At 47.4% G+C, this 17,077-nt stretch overlaps 1 protein-coding gene across 1 annotated transcript in view; it reads left to right on the top strand.

Moving 5' to 3' along the window:
- ELL (elongation factor for RNA polymerase II) overlaps positions 1-16,223 on the top strand; it is a 49,725-nt gene extending 33,502 nt beyond the window's left edge. Inside the window, exons 6-12 of the mRNA XM_005531653.3 lie at positions 1,842-1,966; positions 4,924-5,020; positions 7,729-8,227; positions 10,705-10,771; positions 13,433-13,604; positions 14,503-14,547; positions 15,574-16,223. Coding sequence (XP_005531710.1) covers positions 1,842-1,966; positions 4,924-5,020; positions 7,729-8,227; positions 10,705-10,771; positions 13,433-13,604; positions 14,503-14,547; positions 15,574-15,678 — 1,110 coding nt within the window. The 3' untranslated portion in view covers positions 15,679-16,223. The remainder of the gene's footprint in view (positions 1-1,841; positions 1,967-4,923; positions 5,021-7,728; positions 8,228-10,704; positions 10,772-13,432; positions 13,605-14,502; positions 14,548-15,573) is intronic.
- Positions 16,224-17,077: the final 854 nt, after the last annotated feature.

Here is a 17,077-nt window from a genome sequence, read left to right as displayed (position 1 = left end):
GCAGAGTCCCACACCAGCAAAACAAGGAGGTAGCAGCTCTCAGCCTCTGTGCAGAGAAAAATCCAAGTTGTTCTTCCCAGGAACAGGCAGGAAACAGAGAAATTCTGGGAGAGTTGTTTTGTTTTTGGGTTTGTTCTTTTTTTTGTTTTTTGGTAAAGGAGAACCTGGATTGGTTTTTGTCTCCTGGGTGTGTTTACAGGGATACCTCGATGTAAAACACAGCTCAAATTCTTGTTGTATTTTGGCTCAGGATTTTGGAAAGCTGACAGGACTGAAAGGAAAAACAAACTGTTTGTCATGTAAACTGATAACTGGGCTTTCTATTTTTCGCTTATCAGGAGAGTTTGCCACGTTGGTTGTGCAGCCTTTTGCTCTGAAATTCCCAGATTTTTAGTATTTTTTAATACTAGGTTCTAGCCTCCCTAAAGCAAAAGCAGAGGAATCAGCAGCATCTTCAGTTCATTCAAGACTTCCCACTCCTTTGCTAGTTTTTGAGGCATTTTCCTGCTGTGTGGATAATAGAAATCCCTGAGCACAGCCACGTCCTGAATGGAGAACAGTAATCCCTAAACAGATGCACAAGATGCACTGAATAAAAGCATTTTCCACTTCCAAGGGGAGCAGTCCCCGAGCTGAGGGGCTCCAGCAGGGAATTTGGGCTGCAGCTGCTGGCTTTGCCTGGCTGTGGGCAGAGCATTTGGCACCTGGGCCTCCTTATCCCCCTTCAAAACCACATTGAAGGCTTTATTTTCATTTGAAACTTGCGCTGCTCTGCAAGCTGAGCTTGCCCAGAGAAGCTTCCCCATCCCTGGGGGTGTCCAAGGCCAGGCTGGAGCAATCTGGGATAGTGGAAGGTGTCCCTGCCCTTGGAATTTGATGGAAGCAAACCATTCTGGATCACCCAGGAGAGGTTCACCCTCTGGGAAAGCCTCACTGGGGCTCTTTGCTTTGTGCCAACTCCGGGTTTTCAGGCGTGTACCAACAGCAAGAAGTTAAATTTTCAGTCAGGCTGTGGAAAGACAGATCCAAGTGGGATAACTCTTCCCCAAGTGGTTTCCATTCTAATGCAGCTCTGCCCATTCCAGCAGCGTTTCCGTGCAGGCACCACGCAGGGTTTTGTGGGGAAGCTCCATGGGGTAAGGTTGGATAAAACCTTATTTATGGTTGGATTCTTAAGGTTGGATAAAACCTTATAAATCAGGCAGCTGCTGGTGCGAGCGTGCTGAGCTCCCTGCAGTGCTCTGCTGGATTCAAGCTGGAACCCCCAGCTTCTGTTCTTGCCCTGGAGAAGTTCTCCATAAAATCCAGGTGATCCCAGGGCATTCTCCTCACAGCTCCCTGAGAAATCAGCTCTCTGTGGCCAGTTTTGTTGGCTCGTTATTGAGAAATTATCTCCTGGCAATCGTTAACCAAGTTATCGCCCCAAGAGTTCCTCTTTGGCCATAAACTGCCCCATTTTGGCTACGGGACAGGTGTGATAAGTGAACTGCCTGTTCCCATTAAGGCTTTATGTCCAGGTGTTTCCATCAAGTGGTGCTGTGCTGGTCCAGGCTCCCCAAACTGAATAATCTCCTTTAGATATGACTTATTTCCCACTCAACTGGATGTGCTTTAGAAACTCATTATGAATTATTGCAGTGACGAGGCGAAAGGAAAGGCACAGTTTGATTAAATAATCTTAATAATGAGGAAATGAAATATTAAAGTCTCTCCTTGTTCTCTGACACTACTAACAGCTGCTAAGTCTGCTCAGAATTTTGCCTTCATCTTAGCTCTTGTTTGGTCGAGGAAGTGAGGAAATGAAGCCCTAACGATGGTTTTCCAAATTCCTTCTGTTCCAGGTGGCAAATCTGAGTGCCAAGGACAGCACTTTCACACTGAAAGATTGTGTATACAAAGAAGTGCAGAAGGACTGGCCTGGCTACTCAGAAGGAGATCAGCAGTTGTTGAAGAGGATCCTCGTTAGGTAATTATCCATTTTCTTCTCTCCGATAGCATCCAGGGAATCCTGGGCCAGGGAAGGTTCTGGAAATCAGGGTGACCAGGGTCTGTGAGTTGAGTGTGTGACTTATTTTGACACAATTTCCAGCTGTCCATCACCCAGGGACCTGTAGGAGCGGAGTAAACTTGAAATCCACGTGGATCCACTCTTCACATCATCCTGTCTTTGAATCATTAAAGGCAAAGCTTGGGGGAAACCTGGCTGGGAGCAGAGCTGGTTAATTCTGCTGGTCTGAAATCCTGGGAGATGAGTGGATTAAATGCTCAGCTCTCCTTTGAAACTCTCCTTCCTTTTTTTCCACATCTCCCTGTGCAGGCTGAAGTGTTTCATCCCTAAATCTGAGATCTGATTGAGATGGTGGATGCATGGAAAAGGAAGAGGTTGTTCTGTAGGGATAAATCCCTTAAAACTCCTGCTTGGAGTGTGATCTCTGCTCCCATGTTCCCTCCTGGAGCAGCCCTTAACAGACTCAGTTCATCCTTATTGCTGAAAATTTTTCCCCCCTCTTTGTAGATATTTTCCTTAGGTGAAGCCTCCAAGTTTGGAAGCTTGTGGCTGGCAGGGAAAGAGAGATCAGATCTCCCAGTTTTACACAGAATCCTGCTCTGAGTGTTGACATTCTTCAGTGCCTTGGTACAGATTTTGTCATGCAGGCAGAGCTTTTACTCGTCCTTTATTTTATTGCACTTTTGGTTAAGCTGAAGCACAGCATGGCTCTGTTTGAGCACTTCCCATGATTTAAAAGTACAGTTGACTTGGAGATGAGACTTTTTTAAAGCCAACAGAGAACTTGCACTCTAAATGTTTTGGTGTGCTCAAGGAAAATCAAAACTCATTTAGATGGCCTTGATGTGAAATTATAATTAAAAAGAAAAATACAACTGCCATGCAATCTTTATAGCTTTCAAAAAAGAAAAAAAGCCAAAGTGAATTTCTTGCTGCAGAAAAGCCATGTTTACTGCTTTTTCTAGAATTGTGGCACTCACTTGGGCGAGGTTCTAAAAATAGACCTTGGAAAGGATGTATTCAACTGTACAAACAAAGCCCTGCTCAGGCAGTGCAGGTAATGAGGCTCCAAAATGGAAAAATAAAAAAAAACCAAACCCATGATGGGTTGAAGACAGGAGAAAAACAGGCCCAGAGAAAGGGCAGCAGGCGTTGGGGTTTGCATCGCCAACAAATTATTCCAAATTCTGGATTTCAGGGCCAGTGGCCGCTCAGTGCCTCAGCAGCTGCAGTAATTAACACATCCGTTAAATTAAAGCTGGGTCTAGCTAGGCTTGGGTTAAACCAGCTCGGTTTTTCCTCCTTTTTTTCTGTTTTCCATCCCTGTGGAAGGTGTCCCCAGCCTGTACCTGGATGAGCTTTAAGGTCCTTCCAACCCAAACCATTCCAGCATCCTCTGGAATCTTTCCTCTGCTGAACTCGGTGCTCTCCTGACTCCTTCAATCCATAATTAACAATTTAAACATGTGATCAACCAGCTCCCCCACAAAAGCCACTTTCACTGGGGTGTTTGGGCAGTATCAGAGTCCCCATTTTCACAGTCCTTGAGTTGATCTGTGGCTGCTGAGGTTGATTTAAATAAAATTAAACAAAGCCAGGACAGTGGTGACACTGCAGATGTCAAAATATTGCTGCAACACAGCCCAAGGTTCAAGTTCAGGTTAAAAGCCAAATCTTGTCAAGTTCTGGGCGTTATCTCTGAGATAAATCTTTCCAGTGTTTAAAGGATATGAGTGAGCTTTAATGCTGATTCAAGTTTCTTGTGGGAGAATTTAAAAGTGGGTTATTCAGGCTCCACAGCTCCTGACAAACTGACTGCAGAGCTGCTTTATTAAAACCTTTAACCCTGAATTCTATTTCTTATTTTTTATTATTTTTTCAGTTTGTCAGGCACAGTTTGATGCAAGAGTAGTTTTTTGTTTTTTTATGGGTGATTAATTGAGGAGCAGTCTGGTGTCAGAATTGTTGGACAAAGCCAGTGGGCTGGGAAAATACTCTGAGATCTGCAGAGGAGCAGAGATCCAGCCTGGAGGAGAATTCAGGCACTCAAATGATTCTAATTGTCCTTTTTGTTGCTACAGAAAGGTTTTTTTTTTTTATTTATCCAGTACCACAAATACTGCCCAGAGTAGCTCTGTTTTGCATGATGCAACTTAAAAGTATTATTGGGAAGCCCAAAATGTAAATCCTGGTGGACCAATAACACCTCAGCAGTTTTTGTTTTTAGTGCTGCTTTTCCTGGACCCAGAGGAGTTCACTGCTGAAAGGGCTCCTGTTGCCATAAAATGTTGTTTTAATGATGCTAATGAGAGGGAGAACTTACTCCTCAACATCTGAGCTTGAGTTTCAGCCCCTCTTCAGTGAGCTTTGCTTTCTGAGTTGTCTCAGAAAGCAAAATCTGAGCAGAAACGTGTTTAATTAAAGTCTTCCTGAGCTTTATTTCAATCAGCAGGAATAATATGTGATATCCTTTACACCTTAAAGTTCAATGCCACTTTCACTGATCTCCACGTGAATTACGATTCTGAGGCTGGAATTAATTTGTTTTAATTCTTACATCACCAGTTCAAGAGAGAAAAGGTAAAATTGTTGAAAAAGGAGTTCCACCCTCAACAGGGAATCCTTTCATGTGTCCAGGAGCTCAGCCTTGGACAAGGTTGGTCCAAGATGTTCCTTCCACTGCCAAAGAGCCACAAAAACCATGGCAAAGCAGGAAAGAGACGAGGAATTCCAGTTGCTCACTGGTGTTTTCCTGTAGCATTTTCTCCTCCCCAGATTTTATCAGAGCCCAGGGCCTGAACGAGCTCCTTTATGTCACCTTCCAGCAGAGTTTGAGCCCAAGCAAAGCTCCAGGTGTGCGGTGCCACCTGTCCCCTCGGCACGGGGCGTGACCAGCCCCCGGTTGTGTTTTGCAGGAAGCTGTGCCAGCCCCAGAACAGCGGCGCTTTCCAGGGAGAAGCTCCTTCCCTGAGCCCTCCGAAGGACACCCTCAACTCCAGCTCTCCCCCTCAGGTGGGTGATCCCCCTCTCCCAGCCCCCGGCTCCGGGCTGGGCTGTGCCTGTCTGCACCCTGTAATCACCTGCTGCCGGGTCAGGAGGGCTTGGGGGGTTTTATTTCTGTTTTATTAAGTTGGAGTCTCATTCTGGCTTTCCTCAGCATCTGTTTCTCCTCTGGACGTGGCTCAGCGAGGGCCCTGTGGGGAGGATCTCTGACAATGAGGCTCAGGTTTAGTTTTAAGGGCTGAATTCCTTTTGCAGTGCCTCCATCCCTCCCGGAGTTCCTGGGAGAACACGCTGGTGTTTTCCTCATTACTAATAATTGAGTGGAACGAAGCTGTAATAAGCAGCTCCCAAACACGGTTGAGTTATTAAAACCCTTGACCTTTTGCAGCCTAATTGCTGTGACAGATCAGGGGCAGGTTGGGCTGCTCCAGGCTCGGAGATGCCAGAGCAGGGAGCTGTGAAAAGAACATTTTGCCTGCTTTTTCCATGACCATAAACCACACAGGAGCCGCGTTTGACGCGTGTCAAGCGGAGCCTTGTCCCCGCTTCTCGCAGCATCTCCCAGCGCAGGCGTTGCTGGCGTTGTGAAATGTGCTGCCTTCCCTTCTCCCAGTGTGGGTCAGCCCAGACAAGTTGAGTATTTATTCTTCTCCTGCCAATGGAATGTGTAATGCCTGCTTGTCTGGACAGACGCACCGAGGATTAGTGGCAGAGAATATTAACAGGTAAAGAAATTATGTGCTCTCTGGCACTGAGAGGGAGGCAGTTCTCTGGTTGAGGACTGTGTAACTTGTTTGCCAGGTAGCTGATTCCAAATCCTCTCCTGCTCTGTGCTGTGGGCATGTTCCTGGTGAATGAAGAATGATCACCTCTTCAATTTAGCTCGGAAAGATCCTGCTCTTGTGTCTTTTTTTTTTAAAAAAAAGACTTTTGAAAGTCTTTTCTGAATCTGAAAAGATTTTTGAAAAATCATCTTGTTTCTCTGGCTGTCTGTATTTTAAAGACTCAAAGGTCTTGAGGTTTTGATCTGTCAGAATTCAGTTGAAACTTTGGGTGGTTAGTTGGGTTGGATTTGGGAAAGGCTGGTGAAACAAGGACAATCCAATGTGGAATATAAATGTTTCCAGCGTGGTTCTCTCGTGTCAGACAGCAAACCACAACGTTGTGAGCTGTTCACTTTTTTTTTAATACTCTCTGGCTGTAATTTCTATTTAGAGAAACGGTTTTTAATGGGTGCAGTGCCAGCAGAGGATTGGGATTTGGTAGGCTGGAATGCAGAGTATTTTGGGAAAGTTCAGCTGTGGAATGAAGGTGAAGAAGATTGGTCTGGTAATTCTAGAAAATGGATGTATATAACCCTCCTAACCAGGGAGATGAGTTTGGAGAAGCTGATACTTGTTGTTTTTAGGGAAAAGGTTGTAAAATCTGGCAGATTTTTTTAGCTCTGTCACCTGTTCAGAGCCCTGCAGACAGAGGTGGCCCCTCCTTGGGGAGATGGACACTGGGAGGTGATGTTGCCAAGCCGGTCGGACGTGCTGTCCTTGCCCCTTGAGCTCAGCAGCAGAACCAGCAGCTCTTCCTTAATTACCTTGACAGGTGGAAAGAATTCCTGGCACTGAGCAGTGTCCTCAAGACCCCTGAGTTAGCAAAGAGAGAGAAAATCCAGGGGAAAAAGAGGGAATCAGGGGCTGCTCCAGCCACCATCCAGCCGCGTTTCAGCGATGGAACATTTCCATTCGCAAACACGTCGCGATCCTGCCTGAGACAGAAAGAAAATAATGGATTATCCAAAAGAAATACCCAAAGCTATCGCTTGTTTTCCTCTGGGCACGAAATAATCTTTGGCTCAGAGCTGTTGCAGCCCCAGAGCTGCCAGGTGGGCACACACTGAGGTGGTTTTGGCTGGCAGGAGCTGATGTGGATTCTGATGGATGGATTCTTCGTGGAGCAGCTTTTCCAGGCTGGAGGCAGCTGGGAACCACTTCCTTGCTCAGAAAAGGGTTGCTCAGGTCACGTTGGCCCCTGTGACGTGGCTTTTTAAATGTCCCCTTTTTGCCTGAAATTCTGAGAACTGAGCAGTTGGCACTTCCTTCCCTCCCCCTTTCCGGGCAGTGCCTCGTTCTTGAGAAGAGGAAGGAACGGGGAAGGGGTGAAGCTCTTGGCTTCACAGAGCTGGGAATAAAATGCAGAACTGGTGAATCCTTCCCTGCTCCCGAGGGCTGAGCACGTTTTTCTGTCACAGGGACTCGGAGGTGCTGAGGACAGATCGTTTTTATCACAGAATGGTTTGGGTTGGGAAGGACCTTAAAGCTCATCCTGTTCCACCCCTGCCATGGCAGGGACACCTTCCACTGTCCCAGGGTGCTCCAAGTCCTGCCCAGCCTGGCCTTGGGCACTTCCAGGGATATTTCCACTCTCTAATTGCCTGGGACAGGGGGAGACTGCTGGGGTTGAAATAAACTGCAGTGAGAGGAGGCTGGGGGCAGCACGGGCTGTGTGTGGATGATGGGGGGAGGTCAGGAATTGCTGATGGGATTCTTTAAGCTGTCCCACCAAACTGGGAAGCAGTTTGGGATGGATAAACTGCTTTTCCCATGGACATTGCCTTCTCCCCTGTATTGCACCACCACCTAGTGGCAACATCCAGCTCCACTTCTGCACCTTCAACGCCATTTATTTCTCTTATTTTTTATTCTTTCCCCCCTCCTCCCTAACAGAAACGATCCCAACCTCTGGAGTTCATCGACCCTCTAGCCAACAAAAAGCCCAGGATCTCACATTTGGCTCACAGAACCCAACCCACTCTCAACGGGAAGCTGAATTCCTCCAACGGGAAGGACACCCCGGCCCCCCCTGCCCTGCCCCCGGCTCTGCCGGAGCCGGTGAGCTCCAGCTCCTCCCTGCCGGCCCTGGAGCTGCCCCGGCCCCACGATCCCCTCTCGGATGTCAGCAACGACCTGACTCACAACGGCAGAGACTGTGAGAGCACGGAGCCTCCCGACAGACTGAGTCACCCCCTGCCCACAGACTGTGCCCAGAGCAGCAAACACAACTGCGGCTCCTACGTCAAATCCAAGAAAAAATCCAAAAAGCACAAAGACAAGGAGAAGGAGAGGAAGGAGAAGAAGAGCGAGGAGAAGTGCAAAGAGGAGAAGCAGAACTGTGAAGTAATAAAAAACGCCGATTTAGTTAGTGTTGCCCAGGAGCAGGTGGCAGGTGAGTGGGGGCCCGGAGGTGCTCTGGGTGCGGTGCCAGGGTTCCCTGGAGGAATGGGCACGTCCTGGGCCATCCCAGCTGCTCTGGGGACCCAAATGCCAGCTCTGCCCTCCCTCCAAATCACCAGAGGTGCTTCCTCTCCGCAGAGGGTATCAGGTTTTTCCTGTTTAACCTTTCGTGCTGTTCGGAGCCACCTCAGAGCGTGTCATGTTTCTCCTGGTTAAATTAAAAGCTGGGATAATCTGTGGGGATGAAAGGCTGGGAGCAGTGGGAAGAGCAGTGCAGCGCTTGTGTTGGCTGTTGTGATGACTGTTGTTTGGGTTTTTAATGAAAAGTTACTCACAAAAGCTTTTAATATTGGCTACAAAAGAAATGATTGATAAACCTGGTGATAAATGCTGTTAAAGCAGTGGAGAACCAGCTCTTCCAGGCTGGAAAAGCTTCCCTACATCCCACTGGGGCTGGGGATTTATTTATTCAAGGACTGACACAGCAGTGAATCCCCACTGAGGTGGGATGAAAACATTTTCCACTGTTTCAAAGTCGGGTCCATGCGCTCTTAGAAGTCAGAGAATATTTCTTGGCTGATCCCATCCATTCCTTTTCCTGCTGCTTCCATGTTCCCTGCTGTTTGTGACAGCTCCCCAGAGCACTGGGACTTTTCCCTGCAGCCTCTGGGAATATCTGTTAAATTCCCTTTTTTTTGCATTTTCCTTCACCCTCTTACTATTTCCTGCATTCCCCTTCCTGCTTGGTGCATGAAAATCCTGCAGTTTTGGCTCCAAAAGGACAATATTTTGAAATGGAGCCTCGTTTGCTGAATTCCTGGAAAGGGGGAGCTCCTCAGGGTGTTGGGATTGAACCGGTCCCAGCCCTCCCCTTCCCCACAGGCTTTGCAGCAGTGACAAAATGCATTTTGATGCGTTAAAATGATTAATGATCATTTTAGCAGTGATTCCTAAGGACAGTCCGTGGGGCTGATGGGTGTGTGGCACTGCAGAACTGAGAATTCTTCTACTTTTGTGTCTAATCCCAGTTTTTTTCTGTGAATGTTGTGTTTCTTCCACGTTGTTTCTCTTCCCCATGAGCCTCTGGAGTGATTCTGGAGAGGCACTCACACATTCTCTCTTTTTGTCTTAGAAATCCCCAAACACCCCAAATTCTTGGGAGATTGCTGAGCCTCCTCCACCACCTTTTCTGCTTCTCTTTTTACTGTTTAATTCCCAGATTTTTAATTATTAGGAGCTGGGTTTTGTTCCTGCTGCTGTTTCGAGGCAACAAATCCGAGCTGGACTGGGAGCAATCACAAACAGGATGTGGTCAGTCCTGCTTGGATCCTGGACAGCCAGAACTGGGATGTTTTCCTAGTTTTGCTCTGGGTAGCACCAGCCTGATCCTTCTCCTTCCCCAAATTCCCCCTGGAGCTGTAGGGAAGCAGAGAACCACAAAAAGTTTGGGTTGGAAGGACCTTAAAGCTCATCTGGTTCCACCACCTGCCAGAAGTGGGAGTTTCTCCTGGGAATTTTATTCCAGAGGCTCTGGAGGGGCCTTTGGGGTCCTTTCAGTCAGTAGGTGGCACTCACAGGCAAAATAAACTTCTGTGTCCCTTCCACCATCCTTAAACCCTGCTCTGCATCTTCCACGCCGAGGTCGGGAAGGGAGGAAAAGCGGGAGGAGCTGCAGCAGGAATTTGGGATTGGGATGTTTTTAGAAACGCTGGGTTTGTGCCATTCTCCCATCCTGCTCAGGAAAGCTTTTCTGTGGAAATCCAGAGGAAAATCCATCTTTTTTTTTTAAGGATACAGTCAGGGTACTGCTGACTCAGGTTGTGCAGCTGACTCTGGTGTGGGGATTTGGAACGGAATTCACAGTTTGTGGAAAATATCCCTTTCCAAACTTGGATTCTTTCTTCCTGCAGCGTTTGGTGGATGTGGAGGATGAGTCTGCTTTTAGGTTTATTCTGTTCTTCCTTCAATTTCTGAACACTCTCAGCTGAGCCTTCATTAATGCTCAGATTTGTGCTTGGAGCTGCATTCCCTAAAACCCTCTCAGCGGTGCCCTGCAGGACTCCGAGATATTAAATCAGGAATCTCACCCTGGAGAATCCCCAGAGGAATCTCTCAAGTGTAGAAGCAGGAGAACAGGAGCTTCACCGTGCCCAGCTCAGCTCTCAGGGCTGTGTTTTCCTCGTTCCCAGTGGTGCTCTCGGTGTTATCCCACTCCAAGCACTGTTTATCCACCAGAAAAATTCAGATTTTTTTTCTCTGCTCGGTGCACTGGCTGACGTTGGTGTTGTTTTGCCTTGAACTTTCAGCCACCTTGTTGTGGCTCCTCTGCCTCTGTCAGTTCCAAGCAAAACAGAAATCCTTTAGAATTCCATAAACCGTCCATTGCAGGCAAGTTTTATGAGTTTGAAGCTGAATTGCAAAGAGCTTTGAAGTTTAAGAACGTCTATAAACAAATCTTTATTTTTTCAGGTTTAAATGGAACATGCAATAATTCTAGTGTACCAACATCAACTTCAGAAATGCCAGATTATTTATTGTAAGTATGTTTATCAGTTGCTTCAACCCTTTGGGGTCACGTTTCAGGCTAAAAATCACAACGTGCTGGGGATTTTTGTTGGACTTTTTGTGTTATTTGATAGAACTTTGTTAGGTGGGTGTAAGAAAAAGGGTAAAACCCAGCTCTGCAGATTTAATAGTTGAGACTAAACTTGCTATCAAAGCTGGTTTTTACCTCCTTAAGGAGTTCAAGGTTATCTCCTATAAGTTTAAGTACTTCAAGAAACATTTCATACCTTAGAGGGGTTTGAAAGGATTAAACATCTCCACGTTCCAGCTGGAAACTGTGAGAGGGAATAATCTGCTTTTGTGTTGGGGAAGGCAGGGCAAGGAAGGATTTGGGGTGCTTTGCTAATTCTTGCCCTCTTCAGAGCCAAACTCATCTCCATGAAGCAGTGAAATATTCTTTCCTGAAATATTCTAACCCCTGGGTTAGGATCTGAGTTGTTTCACCTCTTGACTCTTTTAATCAGATCCCCTCGAGGTTAATTAAACAAGCAAAGCCCAAAAAATCCCAGTGCAGGAAGGCCAGAATCTGCATAAACCCAAACCTGCTCTAAACAAAGCTTTGGGGTGGGGAAAAAGCCGTGGCTGGGGGTGGGAGGGAGGGAATTCCCTGTGCATGTCCCAGCCCTGGGGGTTGTTTCCATCAGAGCTGGTTTGGCTGTGCTGGGATCGCTGCGAGGGAAGGGATGGAGGAGGAGGAGGAGGAGGAGGAGGAGGAAGCTCTAGGGCAGATAAATGTTTCTGCTGTGGTTTCTGCTTTGCTGGGCTGCATCAGCCATACAAACAACGCCTTCAAGGTGACATCTTTAGGGTTATTCCAGGGAATTTGGGTGGCTGGGGGTGTTTTTTTCTCTCACCCAGGGCCTTTATCTCCCCAGGGAAGGAACAGTTTGTGTCCCAGATGCACAGGCTGAGGGATTACAGCATCCTCTGGGACACGGGATCCCAGCTGGGATCAGCCTCTGGAGCTCTGCCCCCAGATTTTTGGAGTTTGGAGCACATAAAATACCTTAAATTGCAGTATTTTTCTGCAGAGCATCCACACACCAATGGGGGATTTGGGGCTTTTTCCTTTATTTAAGTGAATAGGAGGAGGAGGAGGAAGCTCTAGGGCAGATAAATGTTTCTGCTGTGGTTTCTGCTTTGCTGGGCTGCATCAGCCATACAAACAACGCCTTCAAGGTGACATCTTTAGGGTTATTCCAGGGAATTTGGGTGGCTGGGGGTGTTTTTTCTCTCTCACCCACATGATGTTCCCTCCCCAAAAGGGATATTGCAGCTCCTTGGGCTCTCTCCAGAGAGAAACTGGGAGAGGTTTCTGAGCTCTGGGAGCTCTGTGGTCTCACCCAGTGTGATCTGACTGCTTTGTGCACCCCAGCCCCTGGCAAGGAGTCACTTCTGGAAATTTAGAGCACTTAAAAAATTAAAGCACTGAAAATTCCCCCTCAATTTGAGGCCTAAATCAGCTTTTCCATGTCCATGCACCAAGCTGGCCCTGCTGCAGCCAGAGCAAGGAGGCAAATTAGAGCCCTCACCTGCCAAAAGGTGAGTTTTACCTTCAGAGAGGGCTGCAAATGCCAGCTTCAATGGCTTTTTATCCAGCAGAATAACTTCCAAAAGGCCCCCAAAAGCACATCAGTTCAACCTGAGCTCAGGACACATCGAGTGTCTCCACAAGGTGCTGGAAATAGAGTTACTGGTGGGGAAAAAAAAAACCAGAGTAAAGCTCCTCACCGTGGTTTCTTGTGGTGCTCTTGCCACATAATCACCCTGCGAGCGTTTTGCAACGATGGCTCAATGCTTTTTGTGTTCCTTTAAAGACTCTTAGCACTGGAAGCATCGTATTCCTGCTGTTCCAGTGCCTGGCACAGATGCAGAACTCCATGTTCTGCGGGCCAGCAGGAGTCAGAGGAGCTGTAGCAGCACTATCTGAGTGTCCTCCTCCACCCCCAGCTGCTGCAGGCTTGGCTGTACCTGCTCATTCCACCCTATCTGGCAGAGATAGGAAGTTTTTGGGAGCAAACGTTGTTTGTTTAACAGGAGGTCAAGGCAGCAATCCCTGGTGGTTGATGTCTCCATAATTCGCTACTTTAACACAAGTCAGGGTGAGAGGGAAGGGCCTCAAGCTGCACCAGGGGAGGTTTGGGTGGGATATTAGGGAGAATTTCTTCACTGGGACAGGGAATCACCATCCCCAGAGGGATTGAAGCCGTGTGGATGTGGCACTTGGGAACGTGGTTTAGTGGTGGCCTTGGCAGTGCCGGGGTTTGATCTTGGAGGGCTTTTCCCACTTAAATCCCAGAATGGTTTGGGCTGGAATGAGCTAAAGCCCATCCAGTGCCACAGGCAGGGACACCCTCCACTATCCCGGGGTGCTCCCAACACTTCCAGGGATGAGGCAGCCACAGCTTCTCTGGGAATTCCATCCCAGACCCTTCACAGTGAAGAATTCCTTCCCAATATCCCGTTTAGAGATGATCCTATGATCCTAAATCATCCACAATTTTGTTCCCAGGCACTTGGCAGAGGCTCTGATCCCCACCCTGTGCTCTGCACCACCACATCCCAGAGAGAATTCCCCGAAAACCAAATCAATCCCCCCCAAAACCATTCACCAAACCCTTTTTCCCTGCAGAAAATACGCAGCCATTTCCTCCTCGGAGCAGCGTCAGAGCTACAAAAACGATTTCAACGCGGAATACAACGAGTACAGGGACTTGCACGCCCGGATAGAGCGGATAACCCGACGGTTCACCCAGCTGGACGCCAAGCTGAAGCAACTTTTGCAAGGCTCTGAGGAGTACAAGGTAGAAACAGAGCTAAAAAAGCCCAGGGAGAAGCTCCCTGTGCACGTGGCAGAGCTGCAGGGCTTTGATCTGCTCTCTTTGGGCTGAAATTGGGGAATTTGGGTGTCGAAATTCCAGCCTCAGGAATTCCTCAGAAAGGGGAACGTGCACACAGCTGACAGCTTTGGGGAATGCTCCTAACCCAGCTCTGTGCTGCTCCTTTTTCAGGCTGGAGCCACATCATGGGACTTGTTGACAAGGAAAGGCCTCAGTGAGACAATTGGTGTCCTTAGCCAAAAGCTGCTGGAAGCTATTAGTGTATCCCAGCCAGAAAAACTCATATTTGCACATATGGGAGCGTATCAGGGCTGGAAGGGGAGTTAGCACGGGGTCATCTGTTCCTCTGCAATCTTTGATCTTAATAATGCAGCATTATTGGACTTGTCAGAGTGATTTTTAAAAGAGTTTTAGCTATTCATTAGCTTGAAAAAGTGAGTCTCGTCGAGGATAATAAACAGATTTTTACAGAGTACCTATTGTGCTAAGCACAGCTTCCTCCCTCAAGCCTCCTGCCCTTCTCCTTGCAAAATTCCTCCCTGGATTGTTTTTAGATCTTGGTGGGGGAGAAAAAAATGGGCTGGGGGCTTTGGAAATGTGAATTATCCTGGAATCCAGGTGCTTGTCACAGGTAGTTCTCATGGCTGGGGAGTGGGGCCTCATCCTTCTCCAGGATATCTGTGGGATCCGAGCTGGGTGTAGCCATTGGATCTGCCCAGGGAATCCCTGGAGGGAGCAGATTTTGGTTGGAATTTGGAGGAATTGTGTACATTGAGCCATCAGTAAATGCCAGCTGCAAAACTGAAAATAATTCCCTATTTTTTTTTTTTTTTCCTCTTGTATTTTTTATTTTTTTTTTTAGACCATCCACGATCAAATTTTACAGGAATATCGGAAAATTAAAAAGGTAAGGGAACGTCCTTGGCCACAGAAGGCTTTTGGGTGGTGCCCCTGGTGTGACTGAAAGAGATGGGCCCTTGCCAAGAGCAAACCCAGGCTCTGAGGCAATTCCAGCAGATCTTTGTTCAGCTCCAGCCTGTCCCTAAAAGATCAGAGAGGGTTTGGGGGGAGCTGGGAGTGCCCCACGGGTCCTGGGGATCGCTGAGCCGTGGCCGTGGCACAATGGCTCTGCTCGCTCAGGGCCTTTATCTCCCCAGGGAAGGAACAGTTTGTGTCCCAGATGCACAGGCTGAGGGATTACAGCATCCTCTGGGACACGGGATCCCAGCTGGGATCAGCCTCTGGAGCTCTGCCCCCAGATTTTTGGAGTTTGGAGCACATAAAATACCTTAAATTGCAGTATTTTTCTGCAGAGCATCCACACACCAATGGGGGATTTGGGGCTTTTTTTCCTTTATATAAGTGAATTATTTATTTATTAGGATTGTTTATTATCCTGAGCCCTGTTGTCCTGAGGGATTCAGGAGCTCTCTGAAGGGATTCCCTGCATGTTGGAAGTTCATCTTCCTTCCAGGGTCTCTGAGCTGGGGGCAGAGGGCAGGAGGTGATTGTTGGAAGCCCAGTTAGGCTGAGCCTAACTCAGGTGTGCTCCTTCCCTGTGAGGAGGCACCTGGAGCTGGATAATGCTGAAAAGAGATTTTATCCTTGGCTGGGTTTGATCAGAGCAGGACTGTTTCAAAGAGGGATCTAAAAGAGCTTCATTCCATGGTTTTAAGCTGAAAGAGGGGAGGTTTAGGTGGGATATGAGCAGGAAATCCTTCCCTGGGAGGGAATGGGGTGGAATTCCCAGGGAAGTGTTTGGATGGGGCTTGGAGCACCCTGGGGCAGTGGAACGTCTCCCATGGGATGAGATGATCTTTGCATTCCCCCCAACCCAAACCATCCCATGCCTGACTCTGTGCTGCCAAGATTTATCCAGAACCTTTCCCACCTCTGCATTTTCATTTTTTTTTTTTCTCCTTTTGTTTTGCAGACAAACCCCAACTACAGCCAAGAGAAGAACCGCTGCGAATACCTCCACAACAAACTGGCCCACATCAAAAAACTGATAGCAGAGTATGACCAGCAGCAGTTTTAGCTGCCACTCACCCCTGGACTGGGTAGGGCAAACCAAAATCCAGTCACCCTGGACATTTAAGTTCCCTTTTATACACCCAAAATCCCTTTCAGAGACGAGCATTAATTCCTCGTGGTTGAAGAACTTGGGGATGACTTTAAGATGCCAGATCTGTCATGTCCACGTCCAGCACGCTCCTCCCGAGTTTTTAAGCCTCTCTGAATGTTGGAATGTAACAAAATGGATAACAAAAAAAAAAAAAAAACCAAAACAAAACCCAAACAAACAGAAAAACAAACAAACAAACAAAAATTCTGCTTCTTTGAAGCCAGCGTTTGACACTTAAGGGAAAAACTTGTCTAAAGTGACCGAAGCTCCCAAAGGTTAAGAATCTGTAGTTTTCATGGATTAAAAGTTTGGCATGAAGTTGTAATTTCCCCCTGGCCCAGCTCCACGTGGGTTACAAATTGTCCTACAAATGGTGAGGAACTGGAATTGCTGCTAGGACTGTTTGGAATGAGAGCTGTGTGCTCCCGGCTCCGCGGAAATACACCAACGTTCCCTGAGCTCTCCTTGTCTGGCCCTGCTTTGTCATTGTCATCCTCGGGGGGTGGTGGTGGCAGCACAGGGGGTCCCCTGGGGCTCAGCACCTTGCCCAGGGCAGAGGTGGATCCCAAAAAAACCAACCCCAAACCCCCCCCTTCTTTTCTTTATTTTCTTTTTTCTTTTTCTTTTTGCTTTGTTCCGGTGCAAACCTCCTGCCCAGTTCACCTCCAGTGCTGGGAAGTCGGAGAACCCGTCTGCTTTTGACTTTTCTAATTTTCTAATGAGGCAACCAGTTTTATTAATTGCTAATGAGACTATGGTCTATTTTTGTATCAAAAAAAAAAAAAAATTAGGAAAGAAAAAAAGCTTTTTTTTTTTTTTTTCTTTCTAAAACTGTGCCTCCCTTTTCCTTTTAGGCCAAGTGCTTGGGACCTTTTTCTTTGCAGTATTACTAAAACTGACCCAGGAGTCACCCAGAGGAGTGACTTTATTCCTTGATCCATGAGAGGAGGGGGTGGGGGGTGCTCTGCTCTCTCCTGGGATATTTTTTATTTTTTATTTTGTGTGTGTGTGTCTTTGCAAGGCAGCAGCAAATCCTTGTGAGAGCAGCAAGGTGCTGTTTTCCCACACGGATCCCTTCCACTGGTGTGCTTTATCTCAGCCAGCTTCTCCCTGCAGTCCTGCTTCCTGATTTTTATTTTTTTGGGTTTTTTTTTAAATTCTTTGGATTGAAGGGAACGTTTTAGAGTATGGCCAGGGTGTGAGAAACACTCCAAAAAGCACAAAGGTGTCCTTTAACTCTGCTGTTCCTTTCTTTCTCTCCCCTCTCCCCTTTTTAATCCTGCCAGCCTGTGGGATTTGACTTCTTCCCGCT

The sequence above is a fragment of the Pseudopodoces humilis genome, chromosome 28 (genome assembly GCF_049639895.1).
Source record: "Pseudopodoces humilis isolate 2021_Gansu_Grassland_sample_001 chromosome 28, ASM4963989v1, whole genome shotgun sequence".
In the NCBI taxonomy this organism is placed as follows: Eukaryota; Metazoa; Chordata; class Aves; order Passeriformes; family Paridae; genus Pseudopodoces; species Pseudopodoces humilis.
Note: the sequence above shows the minus strand (reverse complement) of the source record. Positions and strands in the feature narration are given on the sequence as shown.